Source organism: Haliotis asinina, chromosome 8 (genome assembly GCF_037392515.1).
Source record: "Haliotis asinina isolate JCU_RB_2024 chromosome 8, JCU_Hal_asi_v2, whole genome shotgun sequence".
NCBI classification, from domain to species: Eukaryota; Metazoa; Mollusca; class Gastropoda; order Lepetellida; family Haliotidae; genus Haliotis; species Haliotis asinina.
Window position 1 is genome coordinate 14,029,928 of NC_090287.1, and position 27,879 is coordinate 14,057,806.

At 37.3% G+C, this 27,879-nt stretch overlaps 1 protein-coding gene across 1 annotated transcript in view; it reads right to left on the reverse strand.

Annotated features, from left to right (window-relative positions):
* Nucleotides 1-2,418: 2,418 nt before the first annotated feature.
* The window catches only part of LOC137293674 (bromodomain adjacent to zinc finger domain protein 1A-like), a 29,552-nt gene continuing 4,091 nt past the window's right edge, over nucleotides 2,419-27,879 (reverse strand). Inside the window, exons 2-24 of the mRNA XM_067824366.1 lie at nucleotides 27,341-27,616; nucleotides 26,340-26,447; nucleotides 23,876-23,983; nucleotides 23,400-23,487; nucleotides 21,527-21,752; nucleotides 20,247-20,425; nucleotides 20,039-20,134; nucleotides 19,470-19,608; nucleotides 18,388-18,531; nucleotides 17,711-17,803; nucleotides 16,856-17,080; nucleotides 16,226-16,391; nucleotides 15,471-15,566; nucleotides 14,236-15,262; nucleotides 12,770-12,861; nucleotides 11,025-11,140; nucleotides 9,946-10,044; nucleotides 9,214-9,464; nucleotides 8,923-9,074; nucleotides 8,338-8,579; nucleotides 7,549-7,740; nucleotides 6,911-7,056; nucleotides 2,419-5,580 (exon numbers count right to left, since the gene is read on the reverse strand). Of these exons, the coding sequence (XP_067680467.1) occupies nucleotides 5,314-5,580; nucleotides 6,911-7,056; nucleotides 7,549-7,740; nucleotides 8,338-8,579; nucleotides 8,923-9,074; nucleotides 9,214-9,464; nucleotides 9,946-10,044; nucleotides 11,025-11,140; nucleotides 12,770-12,861; nucleotides 14,236-15,262; nucleotides 15,471-15,566; nucleotides 16,226-16,391; nucleotides 16,856-17,080; nucleotides 17,711-17,803; nucleotides 18,388-18,531; nucleotides 19,470-19,608; nucleotides 20,039-20,134; nucleotides 20,247-20,425; nucleotides 21,527-21,752; nucleotides 23,400-23,487; nucleotides 23,876-23,983; nucleotides 26,340-26,447; nucleotides 27,341-27,616 (4,528 nt within the window). The 3' untranslated portion in view covers nucleotides 2,419-5,313. The remainder of the gene's footprint in view (nucleotides 5,581-6,910; nucleotides 7,057-7,548; nucleotides 7,741-8,337; nucleotides 8,580-8,922; nucleotides 9,075-9,213; nucleotides 9,465-9,945; nucleotides 10,045-11,024; nucleotides 11,141-12,769; nucleotides 12,862-14,235; nucleotides 15,263-15,470; nucleotides 15,567-16,225; nucleotides 16,392-16,855; nucleotides 17,081-17,710; nucleotides 17,804-18,387; nucleotides 18,532-19,469; nucleotides 19,609-20,038; nucleotides 20,135-20,246; nucleotides 20,426-21,526; nucleotides 21,753-23,399; nucleotides 23,488-23,875; nucleotides 23,984-26,339; nucleotides 26,448-27,340; nucleotides 27,617-27,879) is intronic.

Sequence of the window (27,879 nt, forward strand, 5' to 3'; positions counted from 1 at the left end):
CAGTAAATGTCCTGAAAAATGACAAAGTCATACTTGAATAATTTCTTTTGACTCATGACATCACCTCATTAGGTTCTCAGTCCTGAAATAAAGAATGAATCTAGCTCTTAAAGCATCAACAAACTACGAAGTTGTATATAACACATGAGTGTTTTGGGGTCCATTACCAACCCCTGCAACCATCTGGTCAACAAAGAATAGATAATAGATCTCTTAAAATCCTGAGATGAAAGGTGCAATGTATTGACTCCTGGGAGTAAACGACACTGTGGCACATGAAGGCAGTACAAAACCACTATCTACATAAATTTGCTAGCATAGAATAGATGCTGATTTGGTGACCCACCAGACCCGTGTTAGTAAAGTTAATCTATTAACAGGAGATAACAAATGAGCAAGCAAGAAACATAGTGAAGAAGAAAACAAAATTACACATATCAAACCCTGTCTTTTAGAAGACGTTGACATGCGCATCACAATCCTATTATTGTGATAAGCTAGATAAGTTGCTTAAGCTTTAAGTTTTATCAACAATTGTGTAAGCATTTTTATTTTCATAATGGTAGGTACGCCACCGATAGAGCAAAATGAAGACAGAGTAGACTTATGGATTTTAACTTATTTATTCTATAATACACAGTGCTTTCTTGTCAAAGGTACAACCATCTGTACTCAAAGAGCTGGAAATAAATAACCTAAATCTGTCTTCGCACTGAATCATGTATTTCAGAATGACACTCTTTGAGTTCAGTAAACAAGATGCTGAATGTTTTAGAAGAGCTGCAGTCTGCAGAACTTCATCTCTGTGTAACAAAAATAATTAATTAATCTGGACTAGACAAATAATTAGAAATGAGCAATGGTCTGTGCCTTTGGACCTTGATGGCAAGCAAAGGTTGCATTGCCCAGAAATCACCTAATCTAACAAGCAGAAGATGCAAGGGACCTGTCCTGACCTGGATTCCGCCAGAGGCACTCCTTTCATTACACACAGAACTAGCTCTGAATTGGATTTATTGGAACACATATAGATGTGCTGCTTGAATCATACATCTTACGTGGCAAGGATTCTCAACTACATGAATGTTTGACAGTTGACAATCAGGGCTCCTGTTGCTAGCTTTGGTTTCTTGTTGCTGTCATAGTGATAGACATGAACATAATTCACTAAATCTTGCAGAAACATCACAAACTACATGGTAAGATGATCTGATTCACAATTGTTTACACTGTAGAGAATCCACTGGTTGCATGAATGAAACTGATGTTTCACTTGGACATTGTTGGAACTGTTTCACAAAATATAATCCATTTACCAGTTTATACATGAAATATTCATTCAGTAACATGACATTTTCAGTCTGTCCAGTGGCATGATATACATCCCATTCTTGCAATGCACACACATGCACACAATAAAACACAGTTCATATACACTTCATTTTAAGCAAATGCAACATGGAAGAGCCATCCTTCGCACTCCATGTTTACAAGATACTTACTGATTTAAGTGAAACCGAAAACAGACATTTTATTACTGATCCTAGTGGTAGTTTCTTGATATCTTAGTAGGGTTACAGCTGTTGAAGCAAGGAGAAGAATTTGTCAGCCTTGATATCTCACATGTTATTTTTATTTTGAAAAACTACTGCCATGTCTTCTGTCTTAAAGCATACACATAAATTCTGATGATAGCCCTCTGGTATGTCAAAGGTGTACCTTGAGGTACATAAGTTCTAAATGTGGTGTGCTGTATGTTTTGGCTTGAGTACAATGCCAAGAAATAACTTACAAGTAAAGAGGTGACTGCCCTCTTGGTCACAGCCTGAAGTAACAAAGTATGAAGTATCGCTTTGTAAAAGACACTGCCCATTCTGGACACTTTAAAGTATACTTAGGAGTCATCAGTGATTGTGGTAGGTCAACATGCATGCAGAAATAAAATCATAAATATGTAGTCCAAATCTTTTGTGTGTGAAATTTTCACTACAATCCTGAATTATGTTAAAATTTATTCTTTGTCTATATGTTACTGTTTTAAGATGCGTTTTAAAATTGTGTAGATGGGAATCTATATGTTCAAAACATGCGCACAAAATATTTTTTGCATGGTTTTATTATTTGTTTGCATGAAAAATTCATGTTTCTCCATTAACGCGAACACTGGTCATGTTATTGTGTTACAACTGTTAAAATCTACACGGATTGACTTGAGGTGTAGAAAAATACTGTGAAATACATTACATTTTATTAAAATATATAAACAAACATGTTACATACCAATTAGCAACTAAAGTGTTGTTTGTGAACGTCAAATAAATAAATAATGGAATGATTAGCATAAAGAAATGAGGCATGCACTTTCATAGAGATGAGGAAAATCATTATGAAAATAAGCAATCTTTCTAAGCAAAGACAGAATTTCAAGCATTTATTAAGTAGCAACTCACAAATGTTCAAGATAATAAAATTATTCATGTCAAATCGTCATTATGACATTACAGCAAGAGTTTTATCACAATAGCAACATTATTTAAATATGGACGCAGTGAAACTTTTTATGGAGAAATACGTTGTGACGTTATTGCTGTGACATTCCAGAGCTACATCTTGATCCTTCACTTCTGAAGTAGTGGAGTGTCATTCATCCATGTACAGGCTAAAATTTATACGGCGATGGCTTCATGGATATATTAACTTACAAACCTTTACTCAGTCGTCCCCTGATGAAGATACAAGGTACAACTGCAGAAAAATTGTTGTCCTCAAAACATCTAAATGCATTCCAAAGACTTGTACATTAATCGTTAAAGTTAATCGTCTTGTTCCCTTGTCCCTTTGGTTAAAAAAAGAAGAAGATATTTCAAAGTCCAATACAAACTAGAAGCAAAAAAAAAAAAAAAATCACCTGATTGAAGTTATTTGAGGGAGATGATTACTTAATCCAGAATAGGTTTCAATTGCATACAAACAGTTTATTGAGAGATTATATCTTAATCTACACTGGATTTCAAATGCATGTATACAATCACATCTTTTCAAACAAAAAGTTATTGTTGACATATCAATATCTGATAATAGTGATAATCATGATGAAGATAAGATTAAATTAATATTCAGAACACCTTACTATAACAGCCACAGAACGATGAATCAGACCTGTAATGATACATTAAGCCATGACATGATACACACAGTACATGTAGTTGGATCACGATACAACAGATATCAATAAACCGCTGCTACAAAGTACAGCTCATTCAGCTTGACTTGATCACATGAATACTGCTGCACTGCATGATCATGTCACAACTGGTTTGGTCTATTATTGTGAAGGGGTGCACCTTTTAGGGGTGCACTTTTCATTTGATTGTCAACATGTCCGAATAGCTGAGGCAAGGTTAACATCCTCTACTCCCCTATTTAATGAAGTCGTTTATACCCCCACATGTACAGTAGCTCAGGTCAAGCAGCACAAGCTGTACCTCTATTCAAGAACTTTCTATGCAATATTATATTGACCTGCCACTGAGGTAGGTGTCACAGCATCTTGAGTGTATAATTGAATTCCATATTTTTCTGAAAGTTAGTGCTGTGCACAGTGTTTAGTATCTCTGATACCAGATTTTGACCAGTAAAGGGTTCCTACAGCCTTTAAACATGAGCACTGGTGCTGTTACAACAGTAGAGGACATGCAAAGTGGTCAACATGAGCCAAATGTTGGATGTGACCAAATCATGAATAGTATGGTATGTTTCCTAAACGTCTTTTGTCTGTTATTAACCACAAAGGTTCAATATTTGGTTAACCTTTACAGTCAACCCTTTTTTGTTTGTTAGTGGCTCACATGGCATGCAGAGAGAAATACCACCAGAAACACTGTGCACACCCAAACTCGTCTTTTATTAAGATAGGAATCCACGAGTATGGTATAGAGCAACATCTCAGTTCTTGATACAGTATGTGTACATAGTTTCATGTAGTATCAACGTGCACATAATGTTCACACCACTTATAACTAATGCGGTAAGTGTACTGATCAGCTGATCCATTAGGACACCTTGCCAATCCCATAGTTTCTGATCAGTTGGGGCTTTACTGGAATGTAGGCAATGACAGTAGTGACACTATTTCAATGTGCATTCACTTATTTAATAGTCATTGTATAACAGAGACACATCATAGTTGCTCAAGACGACTGTAAACAGTCAGCAAACTGAGGTTACAAAGAATTCACAAGTTCTTCTAATATCAATTTCTTATAATCATAGATCGTAATGCATTGCAACTAAAATGTACATTATGTGACATCGACCAAATAAAAGATTTCACATCATACTTCCTACATTCCTACTGAAATATAAAGTTTACTGTACTGCAAAAATAAGACTTAAGTTCAATGCTGGGGTGCAGTGTGTATATATGTGCATACGTTTAAACTAAATAATTTACTGTAACAATTTGCCTGTTATAAAAGCTTACTGAGCTTACTCCAAACAGGAGTTTAGACTTAAGGATCAAGATTCACCTCAAAGTTAAAGAGATTTTCAAGTCAGCTGGATGGTTCACAAAGACTTTTACATAAATTGTAGAAATACATTGTTTCTACTTACATTTGAATGTATCCATCTAAGGACAGTCATGCATGCTGCAGAAAGCCCCCATTAGAATAAGAATGGAGACCATGTGGGATGGACTATATGATATACAAGTCTCTACCTGAGAGGCGATTTAGAAAATAAATATATTGATTCCCTAAACTAAAAACATTTTTCCTTTAGGGTTAACAAAGTAAATTGTTTGCTGGGCATAAGATGAAAATAATGGATTGTGGCTTTTTTACATCCGCTGAAATTAATTCCAGCCCCATCAATGTTTCACAGATTATTAAAAGGTCTGTCTGCAAGTTACAAAACCACACTATAATTATCATAATTTTGTGATCAGTTGGGTTAAGGACAAGATACATAACACAAAATATCCTTGGACCACTGCATAACATACAAAACATACTGAAAAACGTGGAATCATAAAGAAGGTATTGTTGCATCACCAGAATGCAGTTAACGCAAATTTGAAAAGTTAGTGTTTAGGACAAGCCCCGTTATGTACATTCAGCAGACAAAGACACATATGTACAAGATAAACAGTTACAAAAGTCTTCGATGCCATTAGAACATTATTATTAGAACAGGTCATGAAAAATATATCATTTAAGTAAGAACAATATTTCCTACAGCAGAATAACTACAGATAAATGCAGCACTTAAAAAAGCTCTCCCTTAGGAACTGATGCCTTGTCTTTTGTCTTCTTACTTCTTAGACTTTTTGGTTGGAGGTGGTGAGCTTTCATCATTCTCCATTTCAAAGTCCCGAATTTTGGATTCAAATAATTTACTTAGCCCTGCACCACACTTGTACTCTGGTGTTTTTCTGTTGTTGTACTCAATGCAGTTGAAAAATATTTGTCTAACATCAGCTATCAGGTCTGCAGGTTTCTTGTAGACAAATTTGTTGATCCGGTTTCTTATGGTGGAGAAATCCATCGGTTTGTCTATAACATCATAATAGTCTGGGACCTGTAAGAAATAATTAGAAGAAAATGTCACAAGAAACCCATTGGCAATACAGTAATGCCATGTTCAGGTGTATGTGAAACCACCTATAACAGGTGAGACAGTACTGATGAATCATGAAAGAATGCATGCTGTATAGATAATCTCCCTTGCTTGAAAATGCCAGCAAAATATAGGAGCAAGCTGTGCAATTTGATTATATGCCTCATGTATTACCCTGAAAAATCCCATATGAAATCTTTCTCAATAAAAGACTGACAGGTTGAGACAATATATTGTAAAGAGACCTTCAAAATATAATGTGAGAATAAATACAGCAGACAGGGGAAGTAACCACATGTTTCAGGTCTCCTGCAGGTTTCACAACACTAAAATAGAATCACATGTTCACTGAGCGGGCACCATATGTAAACAACTGAGGGGACAAAGACTTGTGATAGCTGTGATTGGATCAAATCATGTCGGATGTTTATGCCTTTTAAAAGCACATGCATCCAGTAATTAAAACTGACCACAATTTAAAGTATTTAGTGCTGTCACTTTTATCACCATTACCTATGCTTATGTGAATAAAGATATTTTCAAGTTGGTCACATCTGGTGCAAAAATGGGTTTGATGTGTTCTGCTTCATGTGCTTGGAAAATGAGCCAGACCAGTTGTCCAAAAATCGTGTTTTATTGTAGTTTAAAGGCCTGACCGTACCCATGTGTACATGGAATAGCTGCTGATAGCCTGGTTTTTTTTAAAAAAATATAAGGTTACTATAGAAGTCTGGGGGAAAACATTTAGTGTTCTGTAACCTGCAGCATTAGATACTAGCATATTTAAATCAGTTGTGATGCTGATGTGCAGTGTTTACGAATGGTGTTTCAAAGTAACAGGACATTGGGTCCTTTAAGTTTCAGATGTCTGTCTGACCCACTGAAAATTCACAGGACCCACAGAATAAAATTGAACACACATTTCAGATTTAACATTTCTCATAATTGGCATGGAAATTATTAGCATTATATGATGACAAACATTATAAACATAAATTTATAAACAGTGAACAAGTGTCACATGCCACAAATAACAACTTCAGCAAAGGTCATTGTAATATATTCCGTCAGACACTGGGGCCAGCAGGTTGGGGACTTCTGTCTGACCATTGCCAAATCTGCCAGCTTTGTCAGAGGGTCAGACACTATTCGTGAACACTGATGTGTACAGATGGGTTTTCGAAACGTGTGGTCACCTCTTGCACTGAGCATTAGGATTATGGTTAAAGCAACAGCACCAATTTTTCATGCTGTCCTCAAGATCTATGACAAATTGTTTGTCATCTATTACCATTTTCTTGCTGACTGGTTTCAGGAATGGCCACGCATCATCCATCTTGGCCAGATCATGCACAATGTCTTCCAAATGTTTCATCTGTTGAACTGTACTGTTACCACGGTAACTGCTGACATAATGTTTGGGAGAACCATCCATATCTGAAACATCAAAATGGGGTGTTATAAACACAATGCCAACACCATCACTAGGTGAATCATACCTTCAGCAAGATCGGATTAAATTGAGATGTTTCATTCTGATACATTCATGTAATGATAATCAGATAACTCTTTCCATAAAAGGTTCATCAGGTGAACTTGAACTGCCAAATCTAAATAAAAGCATGTGTACAATTTTAGTTAATCATACATCAACAATTTCACTACAGTTCCTTGCACTGCCATTTGGAAACTTGGATTTGTCAAGATGACAGGTTCAAATTTGCCACAGGGCAAGTGATTTAAAGAAAGTAACATGTCCTGACTAATACTTATACTTGAGACCAGTACCTTAACTGATGGAGTATACCATGGGAATACGATTCCATAACCGCACAAGTAAAACCATATCGTTGCAATACTGCCAAGTGTGGCATCAACCTAACCTTACTCACTTACTGATCTACTGGCATGTAGTCAAACACAATGTACCTGCATATGCATCCTGAGAGAGTCTTGAGGTAGATGTTTTCTTCTGCATCTTCGGTTTCTCCTCAGATACAGGGTGGCTACGCCGAGGTTTGGTGGGGACTGGGCTGTCCCTTGGGCTGCCTCTACGAGAGCTTGGGCGGCTAGAGTTGGGGGTTGCTCTGCCTGGAGTTGTTTTCTTACTGCTACTGGAATCTTCAAAGCAAAGCATATCTGTTAAATTTTATTTGAGATTAACCACCTGAACAAAAACTTTAAACAGAATCGCCACTATACAGACTTCCCTAAGAAGAGTAAATGCTGTTTTACACGGTGTGACGGTCATCATTATTTCAACACAGACAGCTTCAGATCTTATACTGAATTATAATTTTTAATGGTCACCTGCCAAAACTGGGGATCCACTGTACGCTAGTAATTAATCAGCACTCTGAAGTCTGCCGTCTGGTTTAGGAAGGAATACATCAGAATATTCTTACAATACAACATTTCTTGAGTACAAAGCACATTTCTGCATGATACACAACCCCCTCTAAGGGATTTATCATTTTGGAGGAAAATATTGAGTGTAATGCACACATCCCAAAGATGTTTATACCTGTTTGGCATACCCCTTCCACAATTTCAGGTATCACCAACCAACCCAGACAAAGAACTGTTTTGAATCCTTGAGTTCTAAAAGGCTTATCAATAGTACTTGCTCAAAAGAACAAGAACATGTGTGTGTATAGTACTGCAGTTACGCATGACAAAATCACAACAAAAACAAAATGGGCTGAAGATGTCTCTTACTCTTCTTTTTGTGCACAAGCTTTATCTTGCCTCCAGGCTTGTCCACGCCCAGACAGACCTGACACAACCACTTGCCACGGGGGACCTTTTTGAGGGGTGGGTCTGCACAGGTGAGGTGGTACGAGCCTGGACAGCTGTCACAACACAACAACATGCCTGGCTTGTTACACTTTACACACAGGTTCTCATTCTCATCTTCTTCCTCTTCTTCCTCCTCCTCTTCCTCACTCTCTGCATCAGAACTGTAAAATACAAAACAACACTCACCTAATTAGTGACTTATTGGCTAGGAAAACACAATGAACCTAGACTGACCATCAAATGACAAATGAACTGTATCTTAGACATACAGACGGCACATAATGTAAGGTTGAGAAAAAGTCTTTGCCTCAAAAGTATCATCCCCTATTTGAAAATACTCTCATAGAAAGAGGTTTTAGCCTTCCATGCAATGGAACAGAGAGCAAAATAAAATGAACATTCGGAATGGAAGTTGTATCTTCAGCTGCAATTTTATAGAAGCCATTCATATCACAGTTTGCATGTCTGACTGTGCCACTGATAAAAATGTCTGAAATCACATACTCCTCTTCTTCATCATCTTCCTCCTCATCTTTCTCTTCCTCCTCAACTTCTTGGTCTTCCTCTTCGAAGGTCTTTCTGCGGTCTTTCCTTGGACTACGCTTCACTTCCTTGGGTTTACAGTTTGGACAGTACCAGTCACCTGTTGGTACTTTCTATAAACCAACAAATATTACCAATATTACACATGATGTGATAGTAGTTTTAGGCAGAATCATGATGGTATAAAATAGTGAATGGTGATAAAGTTATTTGGCAACAGATATTTGTCAGTAGAAAATGCAAGAGCCTTACCTCTACTGGAGGTTTCAGACAATACATATGATGGCCTCTATCACAGCCATCACACAGCAACATCTTGTCCCCATCTCCCTTCCTTCGACAGATTCGACAGCGAGCATGGAGTGCAGACTTGGACCAGATGATACTCTTGTCCAGTGTGGAGAGGAAAAGGAACACCTGAGACAAGCTGCTCACCGACAACAAGCCCTCCTCCCATCTCTCATAGGTTGTTTTCTGTTGCTTCACATCCTCTTTGTCTTCATCTGTAATAAAGGTTGTATCATGACACAACCCAAAGACAGCTGCAGTAGGGTACTCCTTGGTTCTGACAGGTCTGATATTTCCCAATGCTATTTAAGGATTATGCATTCATGTGGCTTCTTTATGCTACTTTATAATATACATGCTATTTCCCAGATCTGCTTTTGTTTGTTTTCTCTTTAATGCTTGCAATAAAAGACCTGTTTACTGACTTGCACACGAAGCTGACATATTTGGTGAGCAATTTTAGCTAATGCTGCATTCAGCAAGTTTCCTTGTGCGGTCTGTAAATAAATCTGGACCAGATGATCCAGTGACATCACCAGTATCAAACTGCGCAAAAGGGATACAACGATATGAGTCAACCAAGTCAGTGAGTCTGACCACCCAACTCATTTTATATGAAGCATGCTTTGCCAAAGACCAATTCTAACCCGGATCTTCATATGTTTATTGAGTGATGATAACTGAGTGTTTCTTTACCATCACTGTCAACCTCTGCTTTGTCTTTCTTCTTGGCTCGTTTCTCTGCAGCATCCTTCTCTGCTTTCAATCTCTTCTTTTTCGCATCATCACTCTCACCTAAACATAGAACATAAAACTAACCATATTATCAGTGAAACACTGATGTTTACATTTAGTTTAATACTGAAAGTGAAATCCAGCTTCAGGAGATTGATCTGGTATCTATTATACTACTTAGGTCTACATCAGTCAGTGTTGCAATGTGCTAACAATGGCAGTGTCAGTAATATGAAGTTCATAAAATTGCACTGATCATGAGTGAGTGAGTTTAGTTCTACGCAGCACTCAGCAATATTCTGCACTGATCATGAGCTAATCATGATAAAAACTTGTGTCTCTGGGGGGTTTGGCACAATATATCAGCAGTGTTTGCCTTAGAGTTATCATGACTGCCTGGTATCAGGAGAAGGAGTCATGGAGATGCTTGTGGGAGTAAAATTCATTTTCACCAAAAACTTTCATCAAGACATTAACTGTCCATTGTAACGTAGGTTAGATATTTAATAAAGACTGAACAGATAACTGGCTAACATTTAGTTCTAGAAATTTGTTTAGGAATTTAGATTTAGATCTGAACTAAAGTCATTGCGTCAACAATAATGCAAGCTTCACATGTCACTATGTGCTTGAGATAATTTGTGCATCAAATACACAGGATTTCTGTGTTATGGCAAACACTGTATCAGATCAGGTTAATTTCTAGAGCATGGCTGATCATCATCCAAAAGGTCTCCAATTTGTAAGAACCTGATAGTAACAGAAACTAACATCTTATTACCACTGGTCCTAATAGTGACAATAATTTGAAAATAGCCAATTTGACTAGACCTTTTGGTACCATAACTATTGAGCAGTTTGGCAAAGACTGTTAAAGTAATGTCATTTTCCATCTCTGACCCATCAAAAACGAAATCCTTGATACCTCATTTGACTTCAGTAAATCATAGACATATCATACTTTTGTATCAAATCATAATTTAGATATGAACTACACGAACATGAAACATACAATGTAGTCAAAGGTAGTGTCACATTACCTAAAGGAACACCCAGGTACTTCGGCTCCAGACCGCGTGCGACTTGCAGTAATGCTCGACTGAGGTCTCGCACCACTGCCTCCATACCCATCAACTCAGATGAGAGGTCATCTTCCCTGCACAAAGAAAGGGGAACAGACATTAAAGTATGGTGTGATGTGGTGTGGTGTGGTGTGATGTGATGTGTGGTGCATGGTGTTGCATGGTGTGGCATAGTGAAGTGGATGCACATTTGTGAATCACATAAAACCTTTGTACAACTCATTTCTTCTACACAATCAAACAAAGAAGAATTTATTGATCTAACCTTATTTAAGAGGAAATTTATTTAGTAACTGAGCTTTATTTAGTCATCATGGTCACCACAAAGAAATGCATATAACAGGTATTTAATGGTCAGTTCCTAATTCTGAATATGGTTACCAAATGAGCACAAAATGAGTGACCTTGAAAAAAGTCTGAATCAACACAGGCAGACTCTCCAAAATGATATTCCCACTCCCAGTTTATATGATTTAATCCATTTATTTCTTCTGGGAATGTGCTATTAACAGCAAACTGAGACAATCTCTGTGACCTTGAAATATAAGGTCATGGTCACCACATTTGTATTTCTCAGGTAAATGTTTGCCAAGACACTGAAAATGGACACATAAGAAGGACAAAAATACAAAATGTTGCTGTGACTTGTTTATCAACAAGGTATCAATCAGATTGTAGGTTTACATGACCTGTCCAAATAAGATTTTTAAGTTTGAAAATAACCTCATAATTAGGGGTTACTATCAGTGTTCATAAATGGTGTTCCAAAGTAACAGGACATTCGGGCCATGTCAATTTCAGATTTCTGTCTCACTCATGCAAAATTCACAGGACGCATCTATTACAAAATAAACACAACTTTTAGATTTAACATTTCTTATAAATGGCATTGAAATTTGTAAGAAACATAAAATTTATAAACAATGAATGAGTGTGACAAGTTACATGTGACAACTTCAGTCAAAATCATTGTGAAATATAAAGTCACACACTGAGCCGGCAGCATGTACATTTCCATCGAACTGTCGTCAAATCTGCCCGATTTGTCAGGCACTATTCGTGAACACTGGACTACAGAGGGGTAAACAACTATTTGGATAGTGATAGTCTATTGGAAAATACCATTGCATTTGCAATAACTAAAGTCTATTGCAACAAACTATTGCAATACTATTGCCATTGATTTTTTCCCTCTTGAACAATGTTTAATTGTCTCATTTGAAGTTATTTATCACATGAATGTATAGTTCATATGAAACAGAAACAAGTTTCATTTATTAAATGACAAGAAACTTGAAACCCAGATCATGTAAATCAGTACAAACAATTCAAATCTCTGAATATGCTGTGTTTCCTGCCATGTTTTCTGGAAGAGATAACATGGGCAGATAAGAGCAAATCTGATACTACTGCATTTTGCAATGCACATTTATCAACAGAAGTCAGTTGCTAACTACCGACAATCACACATACTATCGATGCATCGACTGTTTTTTTCTACCATTGATTAATTGCTATCAGAGTCTCAACAATAGCAATCCATCCATAGTTTGAAGCATCATTTCAGCACTAATCATAGTGTTTTGTTGTAGGGTTCAAAACCTCTGCTCCCTTACTCCTTCATTTTCACTTTATGGTTAACCCAATGGTGGTTTGATCAACACATACAAAAATAGAGATTTACAAACAAGAGAGAACCTTACTCTGTTTTTAGCCTAGTAAACACTGGGTCATCATTTTGGGAGAAGTAGCTGCCTTGTTCTATTGCATCTCTCCATGCTGCTCTGTCCTTGATCTGGAAAGGGAAGCCAATATCATGCTTACACAATAGGTAACGCTCCTTCAGTTTCATGGTTTGGATGGAGTAGACATCAACATCAGCTTTTACAAATTACATACAGGTATGTAGGATTATGAAAACAAGCATTGTCACTAAGGTGACATAATCACCCACTGCATATTATGAAATCAAACTGAAAGTGAAGGTCTTAGTTTAAGATGAAGTAAAATGTCAACGAAAACATTACTCTCAAACTCTCTATTTTGCACTGTAGTTGTTCAAACACAAAAATATTTTGAAGAGTCACTTAGACCTTAACCAGTGTATAAAACTATTAAAAACACAGTCGCTGTGACCTTGAAATGAAGGTCAAGGTCACCAAACCTGACCGAGCCATTTCTTTTACTGTGATAAACCTAGATACCAAATATGAAAAGAATCTAGTCTATGGTTCTTAAGATATTCCAATCTGTACGTATGTATGGAGGGATGGACTGACAGAGCCTAACACTATAGCCCCCACTTCGCACTGAATGCATGGCAGAGGATAATTGTCAAAACATTAGTTTCACAAGGAAATCATTTTCTAATGTCAGATGCAGTTTCAAGTAACAAATATAACAAAGGATGTTGTTACATTACATGAGGTATCCATTAAACAAGCACTGCTTCTTTTGCAACACTTTGCCTATCATAATCATAATCATTATTCAAGCAAATGCTACGAATTACCTGTTTCCCTGCTAAATATTTACACTGACATTTATCAAGACTGGAGCCATGGGATACATGAAACATATTTATATTACAACCATTCTGAGAAACAAGTGACACTACCAGAATGCTCAAACTTGCAAGGAAAAGTTCAAAATATCAATAACCTAGTATTTCATGAAGTTAAGCCTGACACTTGACAACAAAAACTTTCCACAAATTGTCCAATGGACATGGAGGGAAACCTAGGGTATTAGTCCGGAATCCCATCTTGGATACAATTTCCACACGGAATGTCAACACATAATACATGGGACATTGTTAATCCAGACATGCTAAACCAAATGATTTCACTGACACATCCAAATTAAGGAACCACTAATAACTTATGGCTAAGAGGGGTGATGATAATCTTTATGGTAAAGCATGTACAATGTGAATGACAGTCCCACCCTACCCAATCCACCCTCAATGTATTTACAAAGTAAGTGCCCATCCCACCCCATGTCACGTAAAAAATCAATGACCCCCACACCCTTTCCCATAATTTTAAAGAATATGTTTTTAATATTTTCAGGTATGAAATAGACGACACAAGCATGTGCATACATAATTGATGGCAACACAACCAGCTCTACAATCATCTGCACTGTCTAAATGACTAGTAGAACTTACTTTCATGTATCCTAAACTTCCCGCATAGATCCTGTCTTCAAGGTCTAGCAATGTGTCTCTGAGATTGAGTTCTATTGCTTCTTGTGCTGTATCATTTTGCACTGTGCCACGAGCAGCCTTTTTGCCAGAGATCCCCCGCGTCAGAGCCAGAGCCTTGACTCTGGCCTCTTCCATAGCTTCTGGGGGCAGGTTCAAGTCCTCAACAGGACACTGATGTATACACTTCACCACTGTACTTTTAATTTCAAATAACGATTGCTTTAAGTCTCTTTCCCTGAATCCTCTCATGTTTAAACAATCCAGAAGTTCATGAAGTTGGTCAGAATTATCTAAAAAGGACCACATTGTTTTCTTCCTGTTTGAGATCTGCTGTGCAGCAAGGCTCTCCAGAGCAGGCGGAGGTTCATCATCAAGCACTGGAGGTTCATCAACCTCCATTTCTCCATCTTTAGATGCTGCTCGACTTTCACTGTCAGAGTCACTAATCACAATCACCTCCTCATCTTTCTTCAAAGCCTTCACTCTAGGATCTGTAGGTGGCTGGACAACATTCTCAGTCACACTTGTATCCACAGATGTGTTCATGGAGTCATTCTCCTTATCACTACTTGTATTCTTTTCATCCATGGATGTAAGATGAGGTATTGAGTTGTGTTTTTCAAGGTAAGTGGAAAAGGGATCTAACACTTCTGGGTCAACATTCACTTCATTATCTTCCACAAACAAGCCTGGCAGAGCATGGAACACCCAGTATCTCCTATACATTCGGTCCCTGCCTATAGGGTACAAGGCGTTTGTCCGTTGTAACTCCATGATCTTGCTGATCATTTCCTCTTCCTTCTTGGCAAATTCTGCCTTTTTCTTTGCTTCCTCCTCTTCTTCTTTCTTCCTCCTCCTTTGCTTCTCTTCTTCTGTGAGATTATCGTCATCTAAGTCTGGACTGGGTGTATTTCTGTCATCATCCAACAATAAGAGTTTGTTCTTGAGGAGCTTAGGCTCATTCACATCACCATTGACAGGACCATTGCTGTAAAACAATAAGTAAAGAGTCAATGCACCATGACACCGATAACAGATCTACTAAACATTACAAATGCCTTTCTCTAATTTTCAGACAAATGTTCAGTCCTGACTTATCAGAGAGACAAGAAACTAGACAAGAAACTCTAAAAGAGGAATATATCCTGAAAGATTGTCTGACACTCTCACAAATATGCTGAATTTTGACTCTTTACCCAGATTCCTCTGCCTTAAGCTGCTGTTCTCTCTCAAGGATCTTCTGAATCTTTCGCTCTCGTTCTCTCTGTTTCTCTTCTTGGCGCTGACGGTATCTACAAAAAATAATCAAGGATTGTACATGTGATACAAAGGGCTTTTCAGGAGTTCTTAATGTAATCCATTGTATTAGAATAAATGGACCAAATCCTTGAACTTTTGAAAATGTAGGCAAATAAGAGAAATACAAAAAAAAACATGTGTCTTCATGGTTACTCCTAAACACTTACAGCTGAAAATACCATAAGTTTTCCACTCACATTGTTTATTGAATTGGTCTGTTTTGGTGTGTGTGTGTTGGCAGGTTGTGTTTATTACAGACATTTATGTAAGCTGATATTGTTTTCTGAATTCTTGATACCATTATGAAATAAAATAGCCATGAAACAAAGCTAACTTCGTGCCTGATGTGCAAAAACACATGTTAGGTGATACATTTGCGCCAAGCACCAAGGTATGTACAATTTGCGAGAATCCCGCAATTACGCAGTCTGGCTGCAAACACAATGACACAAAAGGTAAAACACTTTGTTACAATAGTTTCGATAAAAATAAGTATAAGCACACAATATCATAAGCAAAGATATAAGTTAAGACTTCCCCAAGTTGCTCTGCAGGCTGGCCTATTCCATTATCAAAAGTGAATGGACAGGACCCTTCACAAACATTATTAGTAGTTTCAGGATAATTGATGAAGAAATGGCATCCAGCTTACTTGGCCTGTGCATCCTCTCTCTCCCTCCTCTGCTCTGCCCACTGTAACTGTTTCAGGTCATACTTCAAAAGACGCAGCTTCTCATAGCTTTCCTCCACAATGTCCCGGGCAGCAGCATATGATAGAATCTGCTGTAGTAACGTGTTGAGTATGCGCAACTTGTCCCCTGCACAAGACAAAATCTATGTTATAAAAACAGACCAGAGACTGCGTAAACATATTAGGTATGGCGAGATGAAATAGGAACACAGAACCGAAACACAGTTATATGTCTGATATGCTTAACATACTTAACAAAGCTTTACAATTTCATCAAGAACTAAATTGCACTGTTTCTGAGAAATGCATTTGATCATGGTGACAAACAAAATTCATTTCAACCCTTTTTGCTATCATCATGATTTTATCCCTGGTATTTTAAAATGCAACAAACATAGTTACATTTTGACTGAGTTAATCAATGTGACCTATAGACTAAATCTAATACTTTAGTTTGTTATATGGAATTTGACGAATATAGCAAGTGGCCAGGACAAAAAAAAGCCAATTTGTTACAAATTTGTTCGTTTAAGCCTCATTCACAGGACGAACATTTCCGTTTAATCTAAGTGACCTCAAGAGTAAACTCACCAGGAGCAAGATCAAACAGACTGTGCATGGCTAAAGCTTTAATCAGAGCTGGCTCCTGCATTTTCAACTCAAAGCCTGCATCATCAAGTGAGCTGTATCCTCCTCTCTGCTGATACCGGAACCTAGCATTCTTCATGCTGGCACGGGCTCCAGATGAAGCCAAGTGTATTCGCAAAATCTCTGTTAAAGTGAACTGGTCCAACAACATCTTCTTGAGGGGCATGCCTGGACGTAGAGACAGTGAAAAGATCAATAGTGCCCTCAAGGCAGAAAAAGCAAAACTGTTAGCATGGGACTTTGGCATTCTTACGACATGTCGCTACAGATTAGAATCCACTGACCCCCTGAATCTGTAATGGTATTTTTTAGGGTTATGACAAGGATGTCTGGAATTATGAGTCATTATAAAGACAGTATAATATTTTGTTTTGCATTTCCAACAATGTCTCCATCACTTTTGTCACATTAAGACGATCTGAAATACCTCAAATGGTAACTTTACCATTAGTATGGGCCAAACATCCTGTACTACGTTATGGTTGACTAACCCAAACATATCACTTCGCACTACCTTGGGGCAATGATCTTGAACTTCTTTCACCAGGTGTTCTTTCACAAAGCACGAATTGTAAGCCACTGAGGAGCAATATTATAGAAAGGGAAGTGCAATGTTACAGAAATCGAGGTAAGGTTAACCTTAGTAAAGACTGCTTTGTGAAAGGAGGCCCAGGGATTACGTCACCAACGTAACCTTAGTGACATGTTAAAGAAAGGGAGGCAAGGTTAACCTCAGTAAAGGTTGTTTCGTGAAAGGAGCCCCAGACCTCTATGTGAGTGATACAAAGACTAACTCACCATGTGTCATCTGGGGTATCTGTGCTGTCATGGTGGCAGCCAGGATCATCTGATTGGCTGTCATGTCCTCCTCCATGGCTTCCTCATTCATTGCTGCAGCAACACAAATAATCATCTCATTAAACACAGCGCTAACTATTGACTGGCAACATCCACCATTAAACACAGGAATTACGTCAATGCATAGTTCAATATTTCACAGGAAATTGTCACTAGGGAAGCTAAGAAGGAACTCACATTATTGGAAACCTTATCATTTGTTATTTCTTGATTACAAATGAACAATTTAAAACAAGTCTCTAACTCTAAGACAACTCTACCTTCACATTCCACTTTCAGAGTATTTACAATGTTATCATGACATGAGCTGACATTGTTATAGCAATAGCAAACATTTCCATCTGAAGACATATTCCGATACAACAAAACTGTATTGGTCACTGTCCAACTGATCAAAATGATACAAACACCATTCAAATTGTTCACTTCACCTCTACCGAAAGGTAAAAAGGGTAATTGCTAGTAGCTACTGAGTTCTGTATGCATAATGAATCACAACAATTTGACATGATCCACAATATCTCCTAAGAAGCCAACATCACTGAGGACAGGTGGGCCATTGGATCACTTTTCAGAAAGACGAGAGAGAACACAGTTGTACTGAAAGTATTTCCTACTCATTTCCTGGTCTTCTTTATCCAGTTCATCCACCTCCTCTGCCTCCTCTTCCTGCAGCGTGAAGACTGTCACCAATAACATCTGAACCAGGTCACACAGAGGTCCATCTACATCATGGTCCAGCAGTGCTGACTCCAGCATTCCTGTAAGACCACAGCAAAGCATACAAATGAAGCTGTTTTCTTAAACATATAGACCCTGACAGTCAATGATCATATGGGCAAAATTTAGACAAAGATGCACAGGCATGGTTCCAAAAGATGAACACTTACAATATGATCACACCAACAAGACATTATAAAAACTATGGTTGTAGTTCTAACAGTCCTGACATATACTGTATTTCCTCTTATACTCATAATACCCAGGGGCTCATTTTTTTCAACAGACTTTCAGAAATGGTGCTATTAGAGGTCTAGCACTTACTGTGCTTGCTGCAAGTAATTACCTACTTGATAGTGAGCTTCTTTACCACCGGCGCTTATTAGATTTCCAATGCTAATTAGAGGAAATACTCTAAACAGTGTACTTAACCTAAGGAGTGTTTATCAGAGTACACGTTATGATTCTCATAATAATGAGCTTATCACTGTCATCAACTTAAACATCAACTCCATTGATTGTACATGCAATGAACAGTGACACACAATGAAATATGTACCCATGTTTAGCAATTATCTCAAATATGACCCTAACCTTGACAAGAAGACTTCCAAAATTCCATGTGAAAGGAAGTTTCACTCATGTGGTTACTTTGTCTCCAAAAATGACAATGATAAACCCAACATTTACAAATTTACATGAAAGTTGACCAAAACCTTCCACTTTTAACATGAATCAAAACATGATTAAATGTTTTTCAAAGCTTAATCAAGCATAGTGGTTTTGTAGTATTTTTATTTGATAAACCAAGCATCGACTCCATTGTCATAAGCAGCTTTTTACTCCTCCCCAAACCCTTCTGCAATATATTGTAATACATGTCATTATACATGCTTTCGCACTGCAATGTATCGTAGTATGAAACTCTGCAATACCCATCCCTACATTCAAGCAATGAAGACACTACAAAAGTACTTACCCCAAGAAAACCCTTTGGGGAAGAATTGCTTAAAATCAAACAGACTCTTGAAAGTATGAATGAACTCCAAAACCATGATGGCATCCCCAAATAATTCTGAAGATACCCTTGTCTGAACTGGCTTAAAGTTTGGCATGACCTGCAAACGATATATACATGTATACAATTAGCACATGGAACGAAGCAAAAATATTTACTTTGATCAGTGTTCTGTGGCATCAGACCCATAATAAAACAATACTGTTTCTTGCTACTGACAAAGAACAGGGGCTGTGTGGCAACAGTAAGACGCACACATGATAATGCTGACCAGAACATGGACTGTTATAATTACTGGTTTAGCTAAACACTAGCTTATATTAACATCTAATAAAGATTCATAATTTATCTCTTCAAAATTTACGCAAGTTACAAGACAAATTGACATAGTGTAACTTGCATCTGATTCCAATTTTTTAGCAGGACGTTCAAATTATAACCAGCAGGTCAACCATATCTTATAGCAACAGGCCCGTATAATACATGTTCCAGTTTTCAAATAAAAGTTTCATCAACCAGTGGTTACTGACCTTCAAGTCATCACACTCCAGGTCATCTCTTGGTCTGTTCTTCTCCCTCAAAATCTCAATTTCCTTCAACCTTTCTTCTCGTATCTTTTCACGCTCCTGAAAAATAACTTCATTTCTATAACTAAATTTATTGGATCAAATGGCCTCAGCAATTGAGACACCAAAGCATAACTATAGAAAAACTTCCATTTTGAATTCAAATATCCACCTTTGCTTTCTCTTCTCTCTTTTTCAATCTCTCTTCCTCCAGTCTCTTTCTGAGTTCCTCTTTCTTGGCAATCTTCTCAGCCATCTTGTCCTGCTTCATCTTCTCCTTCAACTGAGCCCTCTCTTCCGGTGTCAGGTGCGGCATCTGCTCCCGCACCAGCTGCTCTGGAGTCTTCATCTCTGAGGGAAACACATACAGAGTGACTACATGCGGTGTATGAAACTCCTAGATAAAACAGAAAACCCATAGGGCTGATAACTGAACAATGTTGCTGGACTTGTTAACATGTAACCAGCCCTGCATTAAAAATAGCAAAGTAAGATAAAGGGTTGAATTAATACACTCAATGAATTACTTGCAGTGAGCAGAGCAACAGTTAAGCTTTTGACCATATGGGTATGATGCCCGTACTTTTGAAACTAATTTCATAGGGGGTATCTATATTTTTAGACACCCACCATCTTTTTAAAATCGGAATATTCATTTCAAATAATAGAACAGATGTGAGATTTTTAATTCAATAATAAAATTAGACAAAATCCATCCAACAATGCTAAATCATAGCTTTACCTATGTGTAGTCCCTAAACTTTCAAAGTCAGTTTAGCCATACCTTTTCAATCTTAGAAAGCTGCAAGAATTCTCTGGACCAATCACGTTTAGCGTTAGATAAATAGATTGACTGATCATGAACTGTACAGGCGTCTTCTAGCAACCACAATTGTAAATCACTTTCGAAATATTTCCCATAGTCAATGACATGATCAAATATATACCGTTGGAAAAAGTATTGGCCCACAGGGCTGGGTATGAAGAAGTGTCACTAGCGAGCAGCGGGCCACATACACTGCTACAAGGACAAACAACTGACAGTCATAATAGCCATGTTGTTGCTTGCTTACCTTAACATTTAAAAAAACCAAACTGAATCATACTGTTGCAAACATGGAACAACTTGTAGATCACATAGAGCAACTTAATTAGACTATGCTGAATACCCAGAGCACCAAACAAAAGTTAGTTGACGTTATTCCACATATCTTATAGCAACATTATATGTATTGGTGTTGCTGGACTATTACACATACCACTGCGACTATCCTTTAAACATACATCCAACGGGAAACAGGACTTGAAACATGATCAGAGCTTTCTGCTATGCTCAAGGGACGCCACTCTGCACAGACCTTTGGACCCTGGGCCATCATCTGATCTGAACCACAATCATAAGGGTGTTTAAGGGAATATTTCATCATTGTAATTAGCCACTGTACAACTTACCTTTGGGGCTTCTCTTTTCCTTCATCATTTTCTCATCTTTCTTCTTGCGGCCCCTCTTTTTCAAGGGTGGTGTTGTAAAATTAGTGTTGCCTGTACTGTTGCGATTCTCTGGGCGTTTCGGGGATATCTTCTTCTTCATCTCCGATTTTTCAAATATTGGTGGAGGCCCCGAGAAAAAGTCTTCAAACTTTGCAGTTTGCAGATTAAGTCTTTTGACAACTTTTTCCTGGAAACAGGATAAATTCATAACAATCAGAAACCAGTAGATCAGTCAAAACATTTGACAATATAAACCAACAACACTCCCAGTAACAGTGAGTATCTCAGAATTGTAAGATTTTAGAAACAATCCCCTTGTGGAGGAACATTCACAATGAGGATATTCTCAATGAAAGTGTACCAATACTGTTAGACTGATATCCATTACTATTCTCTCCATACCTGACTACAAGGTACTTTTTTTTATCTGAATATTTGTTTGGCCCTGGTTTCCTGGTACTGCTACAAGGACTACACAAATGTTCTAGCACACAATCACAGGCCCTCTTACAGCTTCCACATTGTCAAATTATGACGTAACTAAATAGCAAACACCCCAAATATGTATGGATAAATAAAAGTTGTAGATCCCCACTTTGTACTTCAGTTATCGAATAAGGGAGGTAACTCTGAATCAACGTTCTGTGTTCATGAACTGAAACTAATGTTGCCTGTAGATAGAGCAATGAATCTAATCTTCATTTCAAAGGCGGGAGTCGAAACATCCCCAAAAGAACCCATGGGTTTCCAAATTGCCTCCCATTGGTTACTCCAAAGCATTGTAGATGTTATCTTCCTATGAGTGACACAACTGTAACAGCCCTGGATGCCTGGCAAGAGCCTGGTGATATCAAAGGTTAACCTTAGAATTTACTACTAGAATAAACACATGCCTTACTGTAAATGTCCAACAACCCATTCACTACATATTTTGATGACTAAAGGGATCATTAATTTGATTAGCATGTATGAAATAAAAAATTATTTACTTATTTTCTGAACATAAAATCTTCAGCAGAGTTGTTAACTTCAGATAAGTGTACAACCTTAGCCCTGCACAGCCTAGTGTCAGGGGATTTGGGGAATGGGGGCATTTTCCCACTCATAGGCTTGTTAAATGGAAACGCACCTCCTCTGGCTGGCCACCAGACTGACACAGTGGGAAATAAAAATCTGAATTTGAAAATGAACACTTTCTGCTGTGAGTCTTCATAACATACTTTTTACACACTATGACTTAATATCAGCCTGAACCAGTAAGTGAAGTTTCGAGATATTTCATGGAATGTACTTGTATATTGCATTGCCTTGTATCACAGCTGAGTCATGACAATGAGGCCACATCCCATCTGTGTACAGGTTTGGACCCTGGTCTTTAAACCCATAATCAATGTCCTTGTTATGTCAAGTTTGAATTTTTAGCTATATCATGGCCATGGAAAACTGCTTGTACACAGTATAATCACAACAATCAAATCTGTCTGCATGTTCTCTAAAATTAAGGTTGTAATAGTCAGTCTTTGCTATGGTCAATACTGCCACATCATTGAATGTATACAAGCCTTAAGATTTTACATTACTGTGTCCAGATTAGGATGTTTCGATTTTTAAATATAAACACATTAAACATAAAACAGAAATGACAGAAACATTTTCAGGTCATTAAGTGATACCAGGGTAAATGACAATGACTTAAAGATTTTTTTCAAGGTAGATAATGATACCAAAAAGTTGGCAAAATTAATGTCTTGATGCCAAGTCTAATTCGAAACCCTATAGCAATCTAGCAATAACTACCAGTGCTGTGATATAAACGGAAATGTTTTTTTCTCACCTTAACTCTAAACACACCAGAACTGGAGTCAGTATGATGTTTGAGAAACAGCTTACTCTTTTCTCTGGTATATAGGGTCCGTTTCCGACTGGAATTGATAGAACATAACTAAAACCAACCGAAAAAAACAGCATGTGTAGCATCAACCTGAAACAAATTTTCTCTTCTTGCGAAGTAATATAATATCACAATTCAAATCTCAACGAGTTATTTGAGCTATTAAGAAGCCACATAATGTTCATCAATGACAAACTATGTAAACAAACAGCCAGGCAAATAATCATTATTTTTTAAGTTCAACTGCTGCTTGTTCAATAACCAAATATAATCTTGTATGACATTTTTAATCAAATGCTGAATTTGAGAGACTCTAGTCTTCCCTTGCTTATAAAGTATGTATTATTAATAGGATTTCAACAAATACACCAGAAGCTATAGTAAAGCAGGATGAACAACCGTAGCTATGAATAATTTACCTGATTGCGGAAGCTGGCACCGTCATGCAGTTGCTTTGTTTTAGTTCTTGGACAATGTACTCATATTTGTCAGGAGGAGGTCCAAGTCGGGAGCCTGTCCCTGTGGAACTGCAAGCAAAGAATACAAATTTAGTAAATACTTGAACTTGAACAATTAAGTGATGTTTCAACTAATTCATGGGATCAAAATTAATAGTTTGACCATAAAATTAGAAGTCAACTAAATACTTAAAATCATGATGGACTCTGAGAATGATATGACATAAATCAAGAGTAAGCTTTAATTTCACATACCTCCAATACCATGTTGCCAAATTACCAAAAATACATTTCTTAAATCTATTTTTGGTGAAAATGTATTTAATCAACAGAAATATATTTTGTCTATATATCCAAATTTTAATGAATTTTCTTCATGTTTCATAGAATTTCTACTGCAATCGTACTGGCGCAGTGTGAGGCTAAAATTCGTACTGACTACTATAAAATCGCAGGGGTTGGCATCTGTGCAAAATCAATCTTTCAAAATGGTTCAAATTACCCTTAAATAAAACGAAGAATCCAAACCTAATTCCTTTAATTATTAACTTTGTTTCAAAAAACCATGTTTGACTGAAAGTTATCCTTGAATTAACTGCACAATGGTCCTTATTCAGAAACAGCACTGCAGCCAGACTTTCAGGAATGATATAGTCATTATGACCAATAGAAAACTCATTGGGATCAAGCTAATAGACATGGTCTCCTTTGCCTTGAATGTCAGCAATATGGGTCGGAAGCTGCTGTAAATGCTAATCAAGACGAGATTTCACCAGTCCTGTTACAGCCTATAACAAAATTGACACCTGCTTTTTGACGGGCAGATTTGCACTCCTTTCGCATTTGCCTAATTTAACATACTGTGCGTGTGAGGGACTGTCATAACAGTCCTGATATATTCTGTATATTTCAATGGCAATTTCTAACAAACATAAAGACTGCCAACCCTCAAGGCACAGCCTCAGATAAGCTGCCTACTTGCATAAAATATGCTACAGAAAAGATGAAATATGCAAGAAAATAAATGCCAGCGTATGAAAACACACTAATTATTTACATTTACTCTACATCAAAATACCACTGCATATTTGCCCAATACATGAAAATTATGTTATGTATCGTATCAATTAAAGCTAATCAATCTTAAATTTTTTCAATCTCTGAATATTTGTTATTAAAAATATCTTGAATAATTCTAAACGCAATTAAAATGTGCAACAGAAACAGAATACTAATTGTGGTTTACCAACACTTCACTGATTGGGCCATCTGTAAATAGCAACCAATCAAATAGTTGTTTTCTTTCTGTAAACAAATTGATAACGGTGAGCCAGTGTGATGTAACATTTCCACATGCTCAAAATAAACTACCTAGTTTTTACACTTTACAAACAGAAAACAATTTCATTAGAGGACTGCTTGATGCATGAATAGGCATGTACTATGTTTCACTATCAGAATAAACTGCTAGTGATAACTGAAATGAAGGTGTAACATTAGCTATTCGCAGTGGAGAAGTGAAACAACATGATAGGAACTAGGTTTTGAAAAAACCTGTTACAGTGAAGACATGGCTGTTGTATCATCTAATAGCCATCTTGGTGTCTTGTTTAACACAGTTACAGATGTAGAGGAAGGCTCATATTATTTCTTACAGCACATGTCCACAAAGCTGTATTACCTATAATTTGACATTGTTGGGTGGTTGTTGTCTAATTCTATTATTGAATGTAACAATATTGCACCTGTTATACTTATCTGAAATGAATACCCAGATTTTAAAAAGATGGTGGGTAGCTTAAACTATAATTTTCAACCAAGAAATACATTTTCGGACTTCATGTACCTTTCATTCATCAAATTTAATGACATATTTGAACTAAAATGATTGCAAGTAACAAACATAATTTTAGCAAAGCTGATTTCAATACCTTTGCAATTTGACACATATAGTTCCAGCGGAAATAATTTAACCACGTGACCATAATATCATTCATTTTTTTTCTCAGAATCCATCATGATTTTGTTTATTTAGTTGACTACTAATTTTATGGTCAAACTACTAATTTTGAACGTGGAAACTACAATTTGCAACACTTAGGGGTTGGCATGCTTAACCAGAGCTCCATACAAGTTTTAGGTCATGTGGGTATGATACTTTTGAAACAAAGTGGGTACTTCCAGTTTCAAGTGGGTATCACATGTTTTTGTCTATATATTCGAATTCTTATGCATTTTATTCAAATCCCGTATGATTTCTAGTGGAATTGTATTGGTGTAGTTTGAATTAAAATTCGTAGCGACTACAATAAAATCGTAGAGGTTGGCATCTCTGGTTAAGGGTCAATTTCTTGTGTATACTGTTGAATGGAAACGCTGACTTGTGCAGGGCAAATGACTCAAAGGGGAAACTAAAATATATTACCCTCTCTGGTCATCATCAGAGTCACTGTCTATGTCTATCACGATCACGTCTCCATTTCCTTGGTTTTGGAGTGTGGGTGACCCGACCTTCAAAATACGACAGCTTTTCCTGAAATCAAAACACTTGTCATTAAACTCTGTACCAAGCACCATTGGGACAACAAATTCCAATATCTGCATTTGAGGCTTTGTTCCACACAGATGGGATCCATGTCATACAACCAACCCAGTTGTTGGTTCAGTCCATATGATACAGTAAATCATGTTGCATTACAAAGGTTTCTGTGAACCTATAAAAACCTGGCATCCTCTCGGGTGCAGTGATGTTCCTATAAGCCCTTAGAGTTTGATTTTAATCTAGTCCTATCAAAAAACATACCGATGTCTAGAACCCAATAGACAGACACTATGCTCTAGCCCTGTGCAAAATAGCTTCAAAATTTTGCTATGCCTGACAGTTACTATCACACAAATTATTTACTAGTTTTAACTTAAAATGTAGAAACGAAGCGAAAGATTACAAATAGATACATATCTATAAGAATAAGATGTTTTCAGCATAAAACAGGTTTCATTGTTAAGCTGCCAATATGATGCTGATGTTTATCAGGCCATAATCTTGCATGATTTAAAAGTGTATCATTACTTGACAACTCAGATAGGGTAACATATTTATGTAGTGACCCCATGAAAATTCCCTTGCCAGTTGGGCGAGTGACTGTGTAGATTTATTGGCTCTACTGCATTTTGACTAGCCACGGGCTAGCGGGCCAACACTTATTTCACACACTGGGCTCAACTGCTGGTCAAACACTGAACATAACTGGTAAAAACAAATGAGGACTGCTACTGCATATGCCAGGTGACAATATTGCAACCCAAAAGTAGTTCTACTTTACATGCACTTTATGGATTCAAACAGTCTTCTTTTTTTATCAGACTGCAAACTTTCAACAGCATGATGTTTCTTTCAATAGTTTTTGTTAGGTATACATAAGTTACCTGACAGTTCCAACCATAACATCAACTACTTCTCCAATGAAATATCTGTCCTTGGCAAAGGAGAAGACATCCTCGTTGAGGTCAATGAGCCTGGTCCTGTATGTGAGACTTGCAAGGATGAGAATGGGACGCTGGAGGTACTTGGGGAAGGCTGACAGATTTTTCCTTGCCTTCTCCTCGCTGTCCAGGGCCTCCTGATAGGTCAGCCCGGATCGGCCAGTGATGCTGCATGACCACACCAAGCTGTTGCATAAGATGATGCGCTCAAAGAACTCCCTGAAATAATAATCATGATGCTTGCAATTAGACGAAGGGCTCTTAAAACATTCATTGACCTTTTCTCCTGAAGCATATGCATTAAGGGACACCTCATCTTTACCACTTATCATTTGGGCAATAAAATGAATCTCATGAATTCCAGGCTGACTTGTGAACAAAATACACTGCTATGAGTTTAAGCTTAAAATGTTTTATGGGCCCCTAATACTTGATACATACCACCTTTTTCACAGTCCACAATTTTCAAGTTGAACAATGAC